The sequence below is a fragment of the Lactuca serriola genome, chromosome 8 (assembly GCF_051521515.1).
Source record: "Lactuca serriola cultivar US96UC23 chromosome 8, Lser_US96UC23_V15, whole genome shotgun sequence".
NCBI lineage: Eukaryota > Viridiplantae > Streptophyta > Magnoliopsida > Asterales > Asteraceae > Lactuca > Lactuca serriola.
The window spans coordinates 129,279,719-129,302,422 of record NC_136415.1 but is presented as its reverse complement, the minus strand read 5'-3'; the positions used below and the strand labels follow the sequence as shown (position 1 = coordinate 129,302,422).

Genomic DNA, 22,704 nt, shown 5'->3' with positions numbered 1-22,704 from the left:
CAAGTTTATAAAAAGTATTTTGTTTCTGCCAATCATTATTCATATCTATTTAATTTAGGTTCATATATGTATCCTTCTTCTTCCAACTTTGTTTCTAACTACATACTTGATCAAAATTGCTATGACTTCATGTTTGGTTGATGAAAATTGTACTTTTTAACTTCGCATATTAAGTGTTTGATGAAATGTATGAATAAGTTAAGTTCGCATATTGACACACATAACATAATTTTTTTTGGTTTTTATTCAAAATGTATGGGTAACACGATTATGTACAAGTGATGTGGTTGAAACAACCATACATAGCTAAATTAGGTGCTTAACCCATTAAGTGTAAAGAAAACAACCCGTTACCTTTATCTATGTGTCTTGCTTACAACAACAAATTATTCTAATATGCTATTGTTTAATATCTCGAGTGAGCTTTCTTATCAAAGATAATTTGTCTACAATGTCAAAGCCAAATTTGTCTACCCTGCACAATAGAGAAATCAGGGGGTTCCTAAGGTCTAATGCATTTCCTACTTCCTTAAAAAATTCAAGGCCAGCTACCATTCTTACTTCTCTAAAAATCCATGATCTTCAATTTCTAATAATTTTCTTAGATTTGACTGCATGGTAGTATAGTAAAGTTATTTCATTGGAATTTGCTAACTTATTTGTATTTAACAAGTATAATAGTAAATTACTTTCATTCGCATTTGTCGCAACTTGATTAGAAAATTCTTTTAGTTATGATAATCGGTTTTTTGTTTGCAGGGCTTTATGTGCTTATATACCATTTGCAGCTAAAGGAGGTCAAGTATAGTTGGCAACAACTTGAGTTTCATAAAGGTGTTGCAGTTTATTCACATTTAGTTGCAGGTTATCAACATGAACTTATGGGTTCGATTCAGTTTTCCATTTTTCTTATATCATATCTTGAAGCTATTATAGGATTTTATATTATTATTGTAATTTTAGCATTTTACTTTCATATTGTTATTTTAAATTATAACATCATACTATTTTATTTTATTTTATTAGAGCATTATCCAGGTTGGTAGGATGAAACTTCTATGGGGGCTCTAGACATGCAAGAATAAGCAATGTACCCTTATTTTCCAATTTAGTTTATTTTCATTTATTGTCGTTGCCTTTAATTTAGAGCTTGTAATACTAAGAGTGAAACGATTTTACTGTTATTAAAATTGGATTTTTTTTTGAAGAGTTTCCACTTAGATTATTTGTATGTTTTCTTTAGGAAGACAAAAGTTTCCGTGATTATACATAACATTTTTTTTGCCACAAAAAATAAATTAATAGAAATCTATCATCTTAAGAACTACTAATTCAAACCAATTCTTTGAGCAAATTCATTCTTGCGTGTAATGCCTATAAGTGCATTTGAGCAGGTAAAGATCCAATGACATAGTATATATATATATATATATATATATATATATATATATATATATATATATATATATATATATATATATATATATATATATTTATCATCGTATCTTTGAATTTCTTGGTAATTGGTCATATAGTTTTTTTTTGAAAACAAATGAAGCTATTAGCAGGTAAGTTAATATTTTAACTTTATACAATTTACTCTTACTATGATAGGGGTTATCTCAAAGCCAAAATATTTCCTTCACTTCACTCCACCCTTAATCCAACTTTCCGTTAACCATTACAATTACAATCTTCCTTCTTAATAAAATACTCTTCTTTTGCACATGTCTCTTTCCCATTCATTTTCAACCAAAAGTGTTTTTACTTTTATACCCTTCTACTACCTCTTATTGCATCACTTTATCTACGTCATATACAAAACATTGGGTGGCTCTTATTGCATCACTTTATCTACGTCATATACAAAACATTGGGTGGATGCTTAAAGCTACTTTTCATGTTTATAGGTGTATGTTTCTAAAACTTAAAAAATATTCATTGAAAAGTTTGAATTTTTACGTTTGTTGACAATCGTTGCTAAACGGTTTCTGTTATCTAAGTGGATAAAATTGTTCGTGTTAACTATGTAATTTAAGTTGTTTGTGCTTTGACTAAAATGCCATCGGTGTTGATACTCTAGTTTATTGTTGCTATAGTTCTTTGCCCCTGAAGTTGTTGTAATTCCTACTATTAACAACGTGGTTGTAATGAAATGTGATTGCTAATTTGATATTAATTTGTTTTGTTAATTTTTGTGACATAAGTGTGTGTGTTTATTGTGTTATAGTTTGAAGAGAAAACTTATGGTTATTTACTTAATAGGTGTGAGACCCGTGTATTACACAGGTTGATTTAAAAAAAGATTAAACATTAAATTAAAATGTAAACAAAAAGTATTTTTTAATATACAACTTTAAAATAAAAAATGAAGAAGCGTATTTATTGCAATTTAATATAGTATATATGATATTTAATATTTTACATATATAAGTATGAATTTAATTTTAAAAATTAAAACAAATCAAAAATTTACAAGTGGATAATATTTATTTCAAAAATACCATAAAATGACAAGTATCAAAACTCATAAGAGATTAACATGTGACAAAAACATTCATTTATTAAAAAGGATGTAAAATATCCAATTATTTAGAAATCCATGTAAAATTTTCATTGCTCATTTAATTGTAATATGATCGTGTAAATCATTTATAATATAAATCAAATTTTATTACTTATTAATAATTTAAATCTTTTATAAATATTTCACTCGTAGTTTCCACGGATTGTAACCTAATATATATATATATATATATATATATATATATATATATATATATATATATATATATATATATATATATATATATATATATATATATTAATTGTATGTATGGTTCGGTTGAAATTAAATACAAAATAATTTGGCCTTATTGGTTTCATATGAACCAAAAGGTTTGAGATTTATAAAAATCGTTTAATTTGCGGAATATAAAGTTAAAGCACCAATTAAATCGGAAGAAATATATTAAGGGTGATGTTTGTGGTGACCATCATTTTTTATAACAAAACTAATTCTTTTAAAAATCATATATATTGACCAAGGGTCAAAATATTAATACATGTGATTATTTGGACTCTACTGAAAGCTCCACAATGAACACTCAATTTCGGATTTGCTTCTTTATTCGGGGTTGCGGCCCAATCTTCAGTGGTCATGAGGCTTAGGGCCTTGGGAAATGAAGAATTTGGCCCTTCTCGGATGTGGGTGTTACGGTTTGAGTGATCCAAGTGTTCGATTGTGTTTTCGGAGGTCAATGGTATAATCGTAATTTGATAATTCGGTCTTTTATGGATTTCGGGTTTTGTTCAGGAGGTTTTAAGGCTTGGGTGTGTTGTTAGAAGCGTAGGGCTTCTCACCACCTTCCGTGGATATAAGGTTCGTTGGAAACTAGCCTAAGATGAGGAAGTTATGGCATTTTGAAGATATTGGGAGAATTGGCCTGTAACGTCCCAAAATTCAAGGCTAAAAAATTCTTTTAATAAAACATTACTTAAAGCAAATTCATCATTTCAAAACGTAAGCAGAGTATTAGTTTCCAAAATACATGTTCGTTATCAGAGTAAACATTCCCAGGCTGTCTAATCTATGGTGTGTATCATGCGATCACCCCGAGCTCTTCCCTCCGCTACCGGAAGTACCTGAAACCAAAACTGAAAACCATAAGCACGAAGCTTAGTGAGTTCCCCACCCTACCACATACCATGCATAACCACATACTGCACATACTGGGCCACGCCCGCTATCCTGGGCCTCGCCCTCCTACCTCGGGTCTCGCCCGCCACAGCGGCCCCGCCTGGCTTTGAGCCCCGCTCGGACACAGATCTGTTTCACTTAGGCCCCGCCTGTCATAGGGCCTCGCCCGCTAACACATAATAGCACATAATCATACTGCAACACATAATCTAAACATATACAATGGATAATGTCCTAAGGCCTCGCCTATCCTGGGCCTCGCCCTTGTCCTGCTACTGATGAGACATGGAACCCCATCCATGCTCCTGCTGATAGTGAGATACGGGCCCAACCCACACTCACTCCTTCCCTAACTTGGGCCTCGCCCCTGCTCTGCTCCTACTGAGATGTGGAACACCATCCATACTCTGCTATTGGTGAGATACGGGACCTCACCCCCACTCACCTCCCTACCAGGCACATACATGTATCACACAGACAACAAGTACAAACTATCATATAAACCAATCCTTGGGCACCCACCCGCTATCAATGGACCTCGTCCGAATATCACACTAGCATACCATGCCTAGGGCTAACCCCCGGGTCTTCTACTCATAACTACATGGGCCAGCATTGTGGCCGTAGACCCATTCATACAAAGGGAAACTCACCTGCACTGGCTGAACTTGCTGATGATCCCACTAGCCGCTGCCCGACAACTCTCTGAACTCCTGCTCCACCCGCTCCCCGAGCTACCAATAACAATGCAACACTGAGTCTAACTGACCCCCGAAAGACTACCAAGTCAACTCTGGTCAAAGTCAAAGTCCTGGTCAAAGTCAACCTTCCAGGTCAACCCTACTCGCCGAGTCACCCCAGTGACTCGCCGAGTTCATATGTTCAGAGTCCTTCTTTTTGCGACTCGACTCGCCGAGTCAGTCCATGACTCGCCGAGTCTACCGATTTCCGAGTCCTAACCTGACCAACTCACCGAGTCTCCAATTGACTCACTGATTCGAGTCTAAACTTTGGGGTTTCGCGACCTGACTCGCCGAGTCCAAGAACAGACTCGCCGAGTCCAAGACAACCTTCAACAGACTCGCCGAGTTGTTCTTCCAACTCGCCGAGTTCCTGCCCATCTTCATCTGACTTGACGAGCTGTTCATCCCACTCGTCGAGTTCCTCCAAATCTTCATGCTACTCGCCGAGTCCACTCAAAAGGACTCGCCGAGTCCATTCAGATCTCCATACATGCAGAGGACTTTTGAGTCATGCATGGACTCCAAACTGTAGATCTACCATTCCCAAGCCTATTCCTCACGTAAAGTTGCAAACTTTACGTGTAGAGAAGGAGATCTAGGCAAAATACACCATAAACTAGGGTTTAAGGCAAAGAGGCCCCATACTCAACTCAAGGACTGAAACTTTATGCTTTCCAAGACCAAAATACACTTAGATCTGAAGTAGCAACTCCAGATCCAGCTTCTAACTCAAATGGATAACTATCCATGGCTTAAAAAGCCCCAAATCTCACAACCAAAGAAGATCTAAAGGAAAGAAATGACTTATTACCTTCAATAACTCAGAAAGTTTCCCCAAACTTCAGATCCAAGGCCAATCCTTGAAGCTTCAATGTTTCCACTTCTTCTTCTTCCTTCAAACCACTCCCAAAATGGCTTGGAAACTTGAATGCACAACAATGGAGGCTTGGGTGAGAGAGGCAGTAAAGGAACCCTAGGGAAGAGGATGAGACATTTAAATAGGCTCCAAGTCCTGAATTTAGGGTTTTCCTCGCACATACCAGACTCGCCGAGTCCACTTGGCCGACCCGCCGAGTTGGTCACTTACTCCTCGACCCGGATCCCGCTCGGACTCGCCGAGTTCCTCCTTGGACTCGCCGAGTCACCCCTAAAAATTAGGGTTTTCTTTCCTTTCTTGGCCTTGAATTTTGGGACGTTACAAGTTGGTATCAGAGCCTTGGTTTGAGGGATTCGGAAAACAGTTTTTTTAGGGGACCTCGCCCCCACTCACCTCCCTACCAAGCACATACGTGTATCACACAGACAACAAGTACAAACTATCATATAAACCAATCCTTGGGCACCCGCTCGCTATCAATGGACCTCGTCCGAATATCACACTAGCATACCATGCCTAGGGCTAACCCCCGGGTCTTCTACTCATAACTACATGGGCCAGCATTGTGGCCGTAGACCCATTCATACAAAGGGAAACTCACCTGTACTGGCTGAACTTGCTGATGATCCCACTAGCCGTTGCCCGACAACTCTCTTAACTCCTGCTCCACCCGCTCCCCGAGCTACCAATAACAATGCAACACTGAGTCTAACTGACCCCCGAAAGACTACCAAGTCAACTCTGGTCAAAGTCAAAGTCCTGGTCAAAGTCAACCTTCCAGGTCAACCCTACTCGCCGAGTCACCCCAGTGACTCGCCGAGTTCATATGTTCAGAGTCCTTCTTTTTGCGACTCGACTCGCCGAGTCAGTCCATGACTCGCCGAGTCTACCGATTTCCGAGTCCTAACCTGACCAACTCACCGAGTCTCCAATCGACTCACTGATTCGAGTCTAAACTTTGGGGTTTCGCGACCTGACTCGCCGAGTCCAAGACAACCTTCAACGGAATCGCCGAGTTGTTCTTCCAACTCGCCGAGTTCCTGCCCATCTTCATTTGACTCGACGAGCTGTTCATCCCACTCGTCGAGTTCCTCCAAATCTTCATGCTACTCGCCGAGTCCACTCAAAAGGACTCGCCGAGTCCATTCAGATCTCCATACATGCAGAGGACTTTTGAGTCATGCATGGACTCCAAACTGTAGATCTACCATTCCCAAGCCTATTCCTCACGTAAAGTTGCAAACTTTACGTGTAGAGAAGGAGATCTAGGCAAAATACACCATAAACTAGGGTTTAAGGCAAAGAGGCCCCATACTCAACTCAAGGACTGAAACTTTATGCTTTCCAAGACCAAAATACACTTAGATCTGAAGTAGCAACTCCAGATCCAGCTTCTAACTCAAATGGATAACTATCCATGGCTTAAAAAGCCCCAAATCTCACAACCAAAGAAGATCTAAAGGAAAGAAATGACTTATTACCTTCAATAACTCAGAAAGTTTCCCCAAACTTCAGATCCAAGGCCAATCCTTGAAGCTTCAATGTTTCCCCTTCTCCTTCTTCCTTCAAACCACTCCCAAAATGGCTTGGAAACTTGAATGCACAACAATGGAGGCTTAGGGTTCGTATTCTGGGTGAGAGAGGCAGTAAAGGAACCCTAGGGAAGAGGATGAGACATTTAAATAGGCTCCAAGTCCCAAATTTAGGGTTTTCCTCGCACATACCAGACTCGCCGAGTCCACTTGGCTGACCCGTCGAGTTGGTCACTTACTCCTCGACCCGGATCCCGCTCGGACTCGCCGAGTTCCTCCTTGGACTCGCCGAGTCGCCCCTAAAAATTAGGGTTTTCTTTCCTTTCTTGGCCTTCCAGATTTTGGGTGTTACATGGCCCATAATGGAAATAGTTGGCAAATTGGTCCCATGCATGCAAGGATGGTATACGCGTGTCTGGCTGGGTACGCCCAGCGTAAGCTGGGGGTATGCCCAGCATAATGGTCAGAGTGTCAGCATCTTTACGAGCTCAAGGCTCTTTCATTCTCAGCCTCCATAGCCTTCTAAGCCTCATTTTGGAAACCCTAACCTCATTATGAGAGATCTAAGTGTGCTTTTGGTGTGTTCTTACTCATTTCCAAAAAAAGGGTGCTTGGTGCTAGCTTGTGGTTCAAGGGAGAACGTTTAGATCCAAACTTTTGGCTTCATTTCTAGCTCATTTAAGCTCGGGAAGTCGTCAGGGAAGCAACTAGGGATTTCTTTTAGTGAGCTTCTACATTCGAGGTGAGTCTCCTCACTATTTCTATGGGTCGAAGGCACCAATGCCGACCCATTTGGTTTATGTGTTGTAAGAAGACCCGGGGGTAATACCTTGGCAGTTTGTATGAAAGACCAAGAGGCGGCTCCTGGAAAACTGTATGCAAGACTAGAGTCTGAACTCTGGCAGTTCATAGTTAAGTAATGTAGATTGTATGTTAGTTGTCTTTGTGATGCTTGCATGGAAGACCCTGAGGTGGCTCCTGGCACATGTCTGTAAGGCCCAATGTTGTGGCCCTCGGCCTTGCAAGGAAGACCACGAGGTGGCTCATGGCATAATGGCAAGACTATGGTTGGCACATAGCACTTTTATTGGTTGATTGGATATGTATGATATCGTTTGGCTCATGGTTATGAATGGTATGTGGTATTTTAGGGAACTCACTAAGTTTTGTGCTTACAGTTTGTGTATGGTTTCAGGTACTTCCGGTTCAAAAGGGAAGGGTCCGGCTTGATCGCAGCGCACACACTTATGTTTTTCCGCAACTTATGGTTTTGGGAATTACTTTGATAATTGTTTTAATTTTGAATACCTTGATGTTTGAATAAATGTAAATGGATGTTTGAATCTATATATTAAAAATGAAATTTTTACCTTTGATTTTTGGGACGTTATACACAATATCTAGCGCAAGGAAACCAAAAGTATAAAATGTGAAAAGTGTAAATATGTGTTGATTTTCTATACAAGGTTTCTCATGTTTTGTAATTTTGCATGAGACAATTTTTAAAACAGTATGTGTAACGTCCATCGATTCGGACTAGTCTATTTAGAGACAATAAGCGTCAAAAATGACTTTTCGATGGAATATTATTTATAGTATATGTCATTGGGTTCTGTACATATAAGGAACGTTGAAATTCGAGTTATAACGAAGAAGTTATGACCCGTCGAAGTTTTACGGCAAAACCGGCATGACACCGGGAATCGTAAAAAGTGAGATTGCGATAAAATACTTTTTAGCCTTAGCGATCTAACCGAATGTTGAAGTATACATTAAACCGAGAACCTGCATAAAAAAGAACGTCCAAATCTGACTTCGTATGAGGAAATTATGATTTTTCTAAGATTTAAAATAGCAGTGCACAGTCCGGAATTCAAATTTTAGATTAATCGATTTCTAGCCAACACAACCTAAATGAGAATTGAATATCTCATTAATAGGAGCTCAACGATATAAAGACATACGAAAATGGACGTCGGATGACGAAGTTATGAATTTTTAACGGATTTTATCTGTCTATGTCTATTAAAATATAACTTTAAAAATAAAGTCAAATTTATCCGACGGAGTCTAAACAAAAGTTGTAGAATATATCATCACCTACGTGTGGATATAAAGAAGATCAAAAATGGAGCTCGTATGCGAAGGTTACTGATTTTAGAAGATAATTAGTTGTTGGAGTAATCTGCGAGTGACACGTGACACAATCTTGACCATTGCTTCTTCCCTACACTTTGCCACCACATGGTGACACTTGGCACTCAACTCGACGAGTTAGAGGCTTAGAACTCGCCGAGTTAGGCCATTTTCTAGCCTATAAATAAAGGTGCAAATCTTTCATTTCTTCACACCATTCACAACCCTTCTCTCCCAAACACTCCCAAACCTTCTCTTCTTTTCCCTAGCACTTCCTAAGTGTTAGAGGCGAGTCCCGGAGCGCTAGAAGGCTTCGAGAAGAAGAGATTTCGGCTCGGGAGTTCTGCCTCCGCGGAGCTCGGCTCCTAGCCAAACCTCCTAGTAAGTAAGTTATGCTTATCCTACTTTAAGTATAACTTATGTTTAAGTTCAATATCATTATTATGAACTTATAAACAATAAATATATTATAAAATATAATATACAAAGTGTTATTATAATATCTTTTAACTACTCGCGGTATGGGGAATCTGGTTTGAAGGGCCGCATAGGGTTGTTGGATTTCAGAAGTGCTATAATGTCAAAATGATCCTGCCATGTGGTGTTTCATGTCTGGTATCTATCTGTACATAGTGGTTGAAAAATATTGTTTAACACTTATAAAACAATATCGCTCGTAAATAGTCGCTATAAATATTAGACTAAAATATCGCGGTAATGATACTAGGTTTCGTCGAAGGAGAATAGAATTATTAGAAGCGAAGCGCTGCCCGAGTTTGGAATCATCACTTTAACAAGTGAGTACATAGTACATTTAATGAACATGATTTTAATACAAGTATTGATTAAAGCATTAAATATATGTTTGTGTGTGAAATATTTGTTACTGCCTGAAATACGTGCTAAGAGCATATATGATAATATATGATGATTTAAGATACAGAACAAACCTAAATTAATTGAGATGGATATCAGGTAGTATCTACTTATGAGTGTGTTGGTGATTTTATATCACTAATATTATTTAAGTGTAATGGGGTTAATTTGTTGATCAATGTCACTTTGACAATTATCGAACAAATTAGTATGGTGCGGAGTGCACATTTGTTTGATTTTGTCATTGTTGAAAGTATACTGCTATTTAGAGGTGAAGCCCCTGAACTGACGGGGGTCCGGGGGAAGCGCCCCTGGGAGCGGGGTCCAAGGGGCGGCAGCCCCTGGCTGGGATCGTTTTAATAGACCCGGTTTTGTGATCCTTTTAATAGACCCGGTTTTATGGTAGTTTATGACAGGTAATATGACCGTTTTTGGACAGGAAGTTATTTAGATATATAACTACCATATGGCAGTTTTAAGACAGAAAGTTAGTTTTCTGTTATATATGATCAATTTCGGATTCTCTTTTGGGTACAAATTCATAACATCTTCTTCATTCTATATTCTAGAAAATTAGTGAGTTTCATCCGATTAGAGATTTTGAGTGTACCCTCGAAATGCTTTAATCTGAAAGTGTTTCACAACTCTCACTGATCCAAGTATATCTATACCCCGAAAATCTAACAGAGTATGGGTGAGATATATACACAGAAAGTCGAACTTTAAGATTTGTCGTTGATCTGAGAGCATGGATTAGACATACCTGATATGGGAGCATGGATTAGGTGAAGAGTTTTATTTTAGATATGAGAGTATAGATCATGTCATTGTGAGGATCGGCGAGGTGGGTTAAAATTGTTTATATGAGGTGAAATTGTATATATTACGAGTTCTAAAACACACACACATACACACACACACACATATATATATATATATATATATATATATATATATACACACATACATACATACATACATACATATATATATAACATTGTAGGATTGAAATCCCTATGTACTCACCAGGTTTCCCAACCTGACCCACTCAGTTTATTTGTATCACAAGTGTCGATACGAAGTTACATTACACTGAGAGATTAAAGGAGATGTAGATCCCTAGTGTAAATGAATGTAAGGTCTGCTTATGCTTATGTTTTTGTATTGACGATGACATCCCAGAGTTTTAATATAAACAAAAGACATTTCTCCGGAAAAGCTTTGATAATGTATTTATCATGTTTTCTGGGAATAAATTCCGCAATATTATTCTTTAAAATGAATACTCTGATTTTTAAATAAGCATAAATAAAATTTTTAAAATGACCGTGAATTTGGAGATGTCACAATATGTCTGAAAACCTCACTCAGTCATTCACCAGGCCCACGAGAGGGGAAACTCATGTAACATCTACACGTGCATGTTTCTGTATTACATATCCAAAAACCAAAACACCGGTCGTCCTAAGTATTTATGTACCTTCCAACGAGTCAGTCAAGAAGTTTGCAGGTGCCTATTTCTTACAGAAACCCTGATACGTCGAAAAATGTTAAAAAGAATGTCCCTAACCAGATTGCGTCAATACTTAAAACATGAGAGCTCTCTACAATGTACTGCATGTTTCCAAAAAAAAATCCAAACATACCTTATGACAAACAAAACATATATCGTCAACCGAAAACAAATGGATCATATGGCGATCCTTTTATTTTTATTAACTTTCTTGTAATTTCCTTTATATTTTTATTTTGTGTATTAACTATACTCTTGTTTTAAATCTTAAATTCCTAATCAACTGGTTAAAAATTGCAATAATGTCTTATTTGTAAATTTTCAATCTTCAATCATTACTTTAGTATGGATTTTTTTTCTTATGGGATGTTGTATTTTTACTCTATAAATTAAGAAGTGGTTTTTATAGAGAATTGAGTTTGAACAAAAGGAATAAATTGTAACATCCCAAAAGTACAATCCAAAATTTTCATTTTTCATTCAAGTGAAAACAGTTTTTCAAACCATAGTTCATACAACCCAAATAAAATAAGTATGCCAAACATCAGGAAAATCAGAGTGTGTCCCATAAACATAATCCATATGGTGTGTGCAATGCAGTCATCCCGAGCTCTTCCCTTGCCAATGGAAGTACCTGAAACATAAACTGAAAACCGTAAACACAAAGTTGAGTGAGTTTCCCAAATTACCCCATAGTATACATAATAAATCCTACATTGGGCCCCCACTCGACATCGAGCCCCGCTCGGTATACAGATCTGTTACTCTCGGGCCTCGCCTGTCACCGGGCCTCGCCCGCTATACACATACAATCAATATCACATAATCATGCTAACACAAATAATAATCATAACACTAGCATATGTTCCGGTCCTCAGGCCTCGCCTGGCATCGAGCCTCGCCCCGTATACATAACAGTATATAACCCATGCAAGGGTCACACATACTCCTAGCATCCTAACATAATCAGTAAGGGTCGACATTAGTGCCTTAGACCCGCTAAACCCAGTGAGGAAACTCACCTCAAATGCGAATCTCATGGAAAGAAATCCCTAGTTGTTGCCCTGACGACTCCTCGAGCTATCAGTACAAAATAACACCAAATCAACACTTGGGTTCCAAACTATAATTAATAATCTTTACTTAGGGTAAAATGACCATTTTACCTTTGGCCTATCTTGATCTAAAACTAAGGCCCAAAACCAAAAGATCCAAAAAGGCCCACTTATGGCCCAATTATCCAAATTGGTCCCAAACCCCCAAATGGGTCTTGCCCTAAGGCCCACTAAAAAAATTCCTTAATCCAAAAGCTTAATTCCAGATGGCCCAAAAGGCCCAAAGCAACAAGGTCCGAGAAAATGGCTTAAATTAAGGCCCAAACAACGCCAAGCCCAACTACCTGAGTACGCGGGGCGTACTTAGCTGTACGCTAAGCGTACACGCTGCATGGCTTGTACGTAATGTGTACGAGCTTGTACGCCCAACATACTCACCCATTAAGCCTTTTCTCCAATAAATCCATAACCACTTGATTCCAAGAGTCCCAATCACAGATCCGAGTCATATACAACATCTTAACCCATAAAGTCGACAACTTAGTGGCTTTGCATGCCCAAATGGGCCCAAACTCAAAATATAAAAATCTACTTCCATAAAAATGGCCATTCCTCATGCATGGTTGGATGAAAGCTTCAAATGTTGCAACTTTATGACTCTAGGACCCAAAGAACACCAAGAGTAGCAACTCTAAGCTTCAAAAACGGAAATAATCCACAAAAGCTCGTCTATGGGACCAAAAACGGCCCAAAAGCTAAAACATGGAGATCTAAGCTTCTAAAGATCAAGAGCAAGACTTTATACCTTGCACAAGCTAGAATTTGAGCAGATAATTTGGATCCACAAGCTTCTCCTTGAACCACCACCTTGCTCCAACCTTATATTCCTTAAAAATGAGACAAAACACACCAAAATGCACTCAAAAGACCTTCCAAGCTCAAGAACACTCAACAATAGGGTTAGGGTTTCGTGGAGGCTATTTAGGGACAAAAGGGAGGCTGATAAAGAAGATTCTTAAGTCATAATGTTCTTTGAATAATGCTCAAACCCCAAACATTAGGGTTTTTAGGACTGGACACGTACGATGTGTGTACTCCTTTGTACGCAACGCGTACGTGCATGGCACCATGATCATTCCACATCAGTACGCCCAACGTACATAGGGTAGTACACCCCGTGTAACGCACACCCTAAGCCCAATAAGAAAATATCTAATGATTCAAGGCCCAACTTATAATAATTAAATATCCCAAAATTAAATAAATATCTTGGAAAATATCGAGCATTGCAATTCTCCCCCATTTTAATCACACTTTGTCCTCGAAGCCCGCCGTCTCGAACAACTCCGGATAGTGCTCCCTCATCTCCTCCTCGGGTTCCTAAGTCCACACTGATCCTTTGAGGTGTAACCACTGCACCTTCACCGTCTCCACACCCTTGTTCCTCAAGGTTTTCATCTTTCGATCTAAAATTGCCACCGGTTTCTCAATATAATTCAGCCAGTCATCCATCTAAATATCCTCCAAAGGTACAACAGCGGAATCATCCACTAAACACTTCCTCAGCTGAGAGACATGAAATGTGGTATGAATCTGATTGAGCTCGGCTGGAAGATATAAACGATATGCAACCCGGCCCACCCAAGCCAAAACCCTGAAGGGACCTATATACCTAGGGCCCAGCTTGCCCTGCTTCCTGAACCGGATGACACATTTCTAAGGTAACACCTTCAGGAGAACCATACCTCCCACCTAAAACTCCAAGTCTGACCCATGCCTGTCGGCATAGCTCTTCTGCCGACTCAGAGCTGTCTGGAGCCTACTCCGAACCTATTGAATCGGATTAGTGGTCTTGTGCACCACCTCGGTACTCCCCATAACTTGCTGACCGACCTCGCCCCAAAAAATCGGGGTCCTGTATTTCCTCCCGTAGAGCATTTCAAAAGGAGGTCGATCGATGCTAGCGTGATAATTGTTGTCATACGAAAATTCGAGTAACGTAAGATATGTATCCCAACTCCCACCAAAATCCAACACGCACCCACACTGCAAGAGTCCGAATAATCCGGTCACTCTGACCATCGACTTGCGGATGAAATGATGTACTGAAAAGGAGACAGGTGCCCATCTCGTTATGAAACCGCTTCTAAAATCTGGAAGTAAAACAAACATCCCTGTCTGAAACCACTGATACTGGCACCCCATGATGTGCCACAACATCCTGAACATAAATCTCGACAAACTTCTCTACAGAAACACTATCCTGGATCATAATGAAATGTGAACTCTTGGTCAAACGATCCACGATGACCTAGATAGAATCCACTCCACGCACAGTCATGGGAAGCTTCGTGATAAAGTCCATAGTGATGTCTTCCAATTTCCATAAAGGAATCTCCAACGACTGCATCTTGTCGTGAGGACGGTGATGCTCGGCCTTGACTTTCCTGCAAGTCAGGCATCGCTCAACATACCATGTCACATCCCTCTTCATGCAGGGCCACCAATAATCAGGATGAAGATCCCTATACATCTTTATCACCCCGTGATGAATGGATAACCTCGACTTGTGGGACTCCTCCATAAGAACGTGGCGCACACTGCCCCAATAAGGTACCTAGACTCGCCGATGCAGAGTCAACAATCTACGACTATCATAATCGAAGGAATCCACCTGACCCCCAAAATGTGTTCACTCTTCCGATGCTCTTCCTTCTTAGCCTCTGCCTAAGCCTTACAAATCTGCTTCAATAATGAGTAATCACAATCATCCTCAAACATATATCTCTGATCGGAGCCGCGACTGCCTTGCGGCTGAGAGCATCAGCCACCACATTGGCCTTCCACGGGATATAAAGGATCTCACAATCATAATCCTTCATCACATCTAACCAACGACGCTGTCTCATGTTCAGATTCGGCTAATCCATCAGATACCTCAAGCTCTTTTGGTTCGTGTAGATGGTACAACGAACCTCATATGTCATATATGTATGGTATGCGGTACTTTGGGAAACTCACTAAGCTTCGTGCCTACGGTTTTCAGTTTTTGTTTCAGGTACTTCTGGATTGAAGGGGAAGAGTTGGGGATGATCGTATCGCATACACCATGACTTTTCACTTACTTGACTCTGATGTGTTTTGGATGATTATGAATATATTCTGATTCTCGTTTGGTTTTACTAAACACATTTTGGTTGATGTTTTAATTAATATGAAAACAAAAACTTTTGGTTTTGAATTTTAGTATGTTACAGCAAATCGACGAAGATCAGATCTTGAATTCCTAGTAAGAGATCTAATACTACTCAAGGTTTCACCATGAAAGGGTGTCATTAGGTTTCGGAAGAAGGCAAGTTAGGACCTAGGTATATCGGACCTTTTCGAATAATTGCTCGAGTGTGTAAGGTTGCCTATCGTTTGGATCTGTCGGAAGAGCTCAGCCAAATCCACAACACCTTCCACGTCTCCCAATTAAGAAAGTGTATTATGAATGAATCCACAGTTGTACCTTTGGAATACATTCACGTAGACAAGCATCTGAACTAGGTTGAAAATCCGATAATGGTCTTCGATAAGAAGACGAAGACCTTACGCAAAAAGGTGATCAACTTAGTGAAGGTTTAGTGGCAACACTAAAAAGGATCAGAATGGACTTGAGAGCTAGAAGAAGAGATGAAGAGCAACTACCCAGAGTTATTTAGTTAGATTTTAGGGATGAGATCCTTGTAAGCGGGAGAGACTGGAGAGTTGTAACACCCCATATTTACTATAACTATATATTGTAATAAAATACAAAATAAAGATATTTTATTTTTAAGCCAAAATAATCATCACAAACACATAGGAAATGTCGATACTATTTCCATAGATATATAGAACACGTAAATTCAACTTTATATGAAGAAGTTATACTTCTTTGAAGTTTCATGATTAAACCTTCACGACTCAGCGTATCGTAAAAAGTAAAATTTTCATAAAATAGTTTTTAGCCTAAGTGATCTAAACAAAAATCATAATAGTCGTTAAACCGAGAGCATGCATATAGAGAACGTCTAAATCTGACTTCATTAGAGGAAATCATGATTTTTCTAAGATTCGACATAACAGTGTGCAACTCAAAAATCGAATTTTAGATTGGTTGATTTTTAACCGACACATTCTAAATGAGAATTGAAGATCTCATTCATAGGAGTTCAACGATATAAAGACAGTCGGAAACAGACTTCATATAAGAAAGTTATGCATTTTATACGGGCTTTAGCAATCTAAGCGGTGTGAAAAAAAGAAATTTAAAATTAACCGAAAGAGTATAAACGAAAGTTATAGATCTCGTCGAGAGCTTTTTGTGGGTATAAAGAACGTCAAAAACAGAGCTCGTATGAAAAAGTTATACAATTTTGAAAATCTAGAATTACTTGAGCGTTTTATGCACGACATGCACAACGTTCTAGAAGCTGCCACGTTGCACCACCCAACATCTGCCACGTGTCCACTTCTAAGGGCACCCTTTCTGACCAAGTTGGTGTGTAGTGTGCAGGTGGTCTGTGCGCAACACGCATACTCGAATTCCTGCCTATAAATAGCTCTCCATGCTTCATCCATTCCCCACACCTCCCCAATCGTCCTCTCTTGATAATCTCCCGATACTAGCCTATTTTCCCTTAGTTTATATACTACGGAGAAAACCTGCGACACTCTGAGTACTCATCTGAGTAGTAGTCTTCGAGTAGAAGATCCTAAGTCAGTATTTTGCCCGCTTAGATCCTAGTTCTCATCAATAGTACTCACTAAGTGAGCTACACTTACTCTACCTCTGTGTAATTTATAACTATAGTTACAAATCGTTACTAGGAACCTATAATTAAGATTTATCCGTAATTCTAAGTCGTTATACTGATTGATCTACTTACGGGATAGGTGACTAGAATGGTCATGTTGGCTTGGTTGTTGGATTTCAGAAAGGCTGTATGTCGAAAATGGTCCTACCTCTAAACTGTCGTGCCTGGCTGATCCTTCTTTGATAGAACTATCGGTATTCATTAGGATTAGTGATAGGTCTAGCCTACTTTACCAAGATTACCATAAGAACTAATAAACTATAGTGATATAGGTTAATCCTCGTTGAACGGTTGGTCGTCAGCTAAATTGTTCGGTTAACTATTAATCCTCTGAGAATCTGTCAAGGTGAGTTCTTCTCACTATATTGTATACTCCGGTATGTATCCACTATATGTTAGGATATAGATGCTTGTAGTATAATGTAACATGCACTTAAGCAATTAGGCTAGATAGTTGCATGTAATGTTGGAATATTGCTTGCTATATGTGTTAATATATTATGTGGAAGTTGAGGGCAGTCCAGCTTCGTGCTGAAGGCCAATATACTCGGACAGACTAGCTTTATGCTAAAGGCCAAGGTGTGGTCCAGCTATAAGATGTAGGCAAAAATAGGGCGGACCAACTTTATGCTGAAGGCCAGGGGCAAGCCAACTATATGTTAAAGGTCATTATGTGTATGCATTGTATATATATTGTGGTATGAAATGTTTTGAGGGAGTTCACTAAGCCTTAGCTTACAGTTGTTGAATAACTACTTTACAAGTTGTTCATCTGACCGTGGAAAGGCTCACATGACTGTATTTGCATCAAAGCCTCAATTGAGTCTTATAACCTTCCGCTGAAACACTCTTTTATAAATAAGTATGTAATAATGATTCGTAATGTTTTGTAAGACATATATTTAAATAATAAATAAAATGAAAAATTTTCCTTTGAAATTTCAGGACGTAACAATTTCATTGCTACGATGGAAAAAATCAAGAAGATTAGTGAGAAGGCATATGATTGGTTAATGTCAAAGAATCCATCAACATGGTGTAGATCCTTTTTTCTCAAAGATATGCACGTGAGGTTGTTGAAAATGGAGTATCAGAGTGCAATGATGTTCCTGAGTCTGTGTTTGAAGAGGGATCTTTACCAAGAATTAGGGAACTCCTAAAAGGGATATGGAGAAGTCTGGGAGATGAGACTGATTTGGATTTGGAAGGAATGGTATGCCAACCTTAATTTCATAGTTATAAACTTTTTAATATTGTTTAGAAGTTTACTAATACAATAATTTTTAACAGGAGGTTAGTGATAGTAATGAAGATACACAAGTTACCCAAGCCAAAGTACCAGTCAATAGAAAGGTTTCAGAGAGGATAATCAAGTTAAAGTCTAATAATCCAGTTTATGACAAGGTTGAGGGTGGTTCTTCTAAGGACAAAGTCATTCCATTGGAGTATGAGCGCTCAGTAAAGAGGGGTAGATTGGTGAAGCAATAAATGCTTGCATTTTTGTTTCAGCTTTTAGTAACAAACATCCAATTGTTTGTTAACATCTATTGTGTTTGTCAACTTTTATGGTATTTAAGTAGCCCTTTTTAAACAATCATGTTTTGGCTATTTGTAAAGATGGTTGTACAATTTGATGTTTGCTTCTAAATGTAAAAATATTTCCCTTTTAAGTAATTAAGTTTAGTTTTGATGCACGTGAGTATTTTGTTCACTAAGCTTCCTTTCTATGATTTGGTATTTTTGGCATTGCAAGTGTTGTTGTTATGTTTAGATGCACAAGGGTATTTTGGTACATTGGAATTATCATGTATTCTCATTGTTATGTTGAGCAGGGGTATTTTGGGCATAAAAAATCATGTACGTTTGGTCATTTTGTTGTGTTGTTGATTTGTTTTGTTATTATGGCTTTTTGATTAGCAAGGGTATTTTGGGCAAAAAAAATATTATGTGTATGTTTGGTTCTAAATATTGATTCAAATTTTATGTCTTCACGTGTCCGTCAAAAAATGAGTGTCACGGGTTTTAGAGATAAGGGTGTGGAAGGGTTTTTGAGAGAATGATTTTTTTTCATTTGTGTTTTGAGCAACCGGTGAAGCCGGATATTCATTTATTATTGATACGGCTCTTTTATTAACAAGGGGAAAATAAGAAAAAAAAATCAATTTTGTCAAATGATAACTTTAGATGTAAAATAAGGGTTTTGAGGTAACAACCCATAATATTATAATCAGTTTGCTTTAGTTATAGCTAACGGAATAAATTCATTTTTGATTTACTTAAAATGTTTATTATATTTCCAAATGGTTCCCAAACAGTCTCACATTTTGCCATGATACCAAGCACCCTCTTTTTTTGTGTACAAGTTCAAAATTTAACATCCTATATGCATCATAAATTTACAAAGTTCCAACCAAATTTAACATCATACAATCAACTTCCATTCGATATCAGTTTCAAAAATACAAAAACAAACTTCAATCAATTGGAAACATTCTAATAAGCAAAACAAACCATTTCCTTTTATCATTCTTCACATCCTCACAAAGTTAACAAACAGGCAACTGTCGATATATAAGACATAACAGGATATAACCATCTCATAATCTCCAAACATACATGTATAAATAACTCTAAACAAAACAAAATGATAGTGAACATGACTCATGATATCCTTCTAGTTTGTAAGCTCCATGATTGCAGTTACAATGTCACCATCTGCAGCCTTGAGAGCCTTTACAGCCTTTGATCTGCTAACCCCAGCTTGTGTCATCACCAGATCAATGTCCTTGGGCTCCACCCCACTCTCATCAATTTCATCTTCTTCATCATTTGCAGCAGCCCCTATTGCCTCCTCAGAAGCCATGCCTGACACCACATTACTCAAATTTGGTGCTTTAAACTGCTCAGCTGCCTGACTCTGCAACTGTGAGCTCAGATCCTCTATCTTTGCTTCACCAAATATCACATACGTATCAGAAGCAGGCGACTTGAATACATCTGGTTTTGATATCACAAACAGAATCTGCAACCCCATAACACTAATCGATCAATCAATCATATCAACAACCAATCAATCATCATGAAAAAGATAACCAAAGAAACCAACATTTTTGCTCTTTTTCACAGTGACACGACTGACTCCAGGAATGGGCTTCATCCCGAGTTTTAACATAGCCTTCCGACTCTTTTTCTCACTTCTACTTTGCTTAGATCTACCACTTGCATCTCCTAAACCTGTGCTTGTAAAACAAATTCATCAATCAATGGTTTACCTATGTGACACTTAAAAGCTCGTCACTTTCTTGAAATGGAATCAGTACATCATTTTTAATTACACCGTCTCACCTTCAACATCATCTTCATCATTGCCATCATCATCATCATCTTCATCATCATCTTCGTCTTCAATCAGCGGTTCCTCATGCTGCAAAATTTATCGTTTTAAACATTAGTGACATTACCCATATGGCCCTTAGCTTGGAAACCAAAAATTAAACAGGCAATTCTGGAAATCGTACAGCAATAGTGAATGTGCGTTCACTTGTAAAAAGAACAAGTCTTTGCAGTCTTCACCGACTCTTAACATATATAAGGAAGACGTACAGTCAATATGGTCAGTAATTGTCAACACTACAAATACACAACATTTAGATCTCTTTTTTTTTGGGGGGAAAAAGCAAGAACGAAAAGTATCCGATAATGAGATCAAAACAAGGTTCCTATGATGATCTGATAATCTTAGGTGTGCATCACGATGGTAGATCCAGCTTTTTTTGCAGCTGTTTCGATTTCATCAGTCGAATTTTGTTGCCATTTACATATATTATCATAACTAAAAAACGACACATCAAGGTGGATATGAAGCTAATAAAGTGAAACAATCAAGGGTTGTGCTGAAACCAGAAGAAGAACAATAATACAAGAATCGAAGATGAAAGATTTACAAGGAAAATAGATCTTACAGCAATCTTCTGTTGTTCGAGAAGGGCAGCAAGGAGTTCTTCTTGTGTTTGAGCAGTCATGGTGGGCACCGAGCAGTTTGAGAAATCACAAAACCCTAAAAACCTCCGAACACCAAAAACAGGCAGTTTGGGTGAGCGAACAATAGTCCTTCTTTTTTTATATTTGGTAAAGTGTTTTCAAATTTAGGGATGTTTTCGATTTTGAAGATCTGATTATTCATTAAAAATAATAATAATAATAATAAAAATAAAAACTTTTTTTAACGTGGAGAGAAAAACGATTTTACTTTTTGATTAAATACTTTTTTAATTTTAATTGTATGTATGGTTCGGCTGAAATTGAAAAAAAAAAAAAAAAAAAAGTTAGGTTTACAAAAAGGTTTGAGATTTATATAAAAATTATAGTTCTAAAAATGTCATGATGCGTGTCAAGATGTGTCATGGTTTGAGTCGTAAAGTAACCGTTACGAAAACATTTACAACGAGTTTGTTAAACGTGATATCCAAATAACGTGTCAAAAAATATCCTATCCTGTTGTAGCATGAGAATTTTTCAAGATGCGAGTTTTTTTTTTATTTTTTATTTTTTTGTTTTTTTTATTGGGCCTAAAACAATTGAGTTTTTGTAATTAATATTAAATTATAATATAATATTTCTAAAAAGTTGATATATTTGACAAAATTATATGATTTATCTTTTTTAGTATATATAAAATTGTCACGCATTGAAAAACATCATGGCTCGCCAAGACTTGCAATGACTTAAGTTTAATCTTATCGCTAAGCTCACGTTGCACGTTATTTAGAACATCGATAAAAATAATTTCATTCCTATTTAAATCGAAAGAAATATACTAAATGAGATTTTTGTGTTAGCCTTTCAAAATAAACTAAAAGACAAAAACTCATAAAAAGATATATATATATATATATATATATATATATATATATATATATATATATATATATATATATATATATATTAATTATGATTGCTTTTAAAGTATAAAAATAAAAAAAAAACAAAAAAAAATCATTTTGTGTTAAACTTCCACCACCTATTTTTTTTCTTTCTTAAGACTAAACAACACGAATTGTCTATGTGGTGCAATACTCCAAAAATCACAATAAATTTAAAAGTTTTAAAACCAACCACGAATCAATATTGTCTACAGAAAGAATCAATGTTTCAAAAATATTTCAAATCAGAGTTTTCACAAGACTCGAATACATAAAAACTAGAAGTTGTGTATGATCACGCATTCACCTTCCTACGATCCTCGGAAATGTCTGGAACCATAAACTAAAATTGTAAGCCAGATTTAGTGAGTTCCCCCAAAGTACCAGCACACCACAACAAACAAGCATACAACATGCACAAGCCTGACTGGACTGCCTCATAGGGTCTACAGCCTATCTGGACCTGTAGCACCTAGTTCTTGGTATCTATTCTGCTATTAAATCTTCAT

The 22,704-nt window shown here is 37.6% G+C and overlaps 1 protein-coding gene across 1 annotated transcript; it reads right to left on the bottom strand.

Moving 5' to 3' along the window:
- Window positions 1–19,770: 19,770 nt before the first annotated feature.
- Window positions 19,771–21,405, bottom strand: LOC145069259 (nascent polypeptide-associated complex subunit alpha-like protein 1). The gene is made up of 4 exons (XM_079016206.1): window positions 21,236–21,405; window positions 20,619–20,697; window positions 20,380–20,507; window positions 19,771–20,295 (listed from the first exon to the last, which is right to left on the bottom strand). The coding sequence occupies exons 1-4, from the start codon at window positions 21,293–21,295 to the stop codon at window positions 19,948–19,950; spliced, it is 615 nt and encodes a 204-aa protein (XP_078872332.1). The 5' UTR covers window positions 21,296–21,405; the 3' UTR covers window positions 19,771–19,947.
- Between the last annotated feature and the right edge of the window lie 1,299 nt (window positions 21,406–22,704).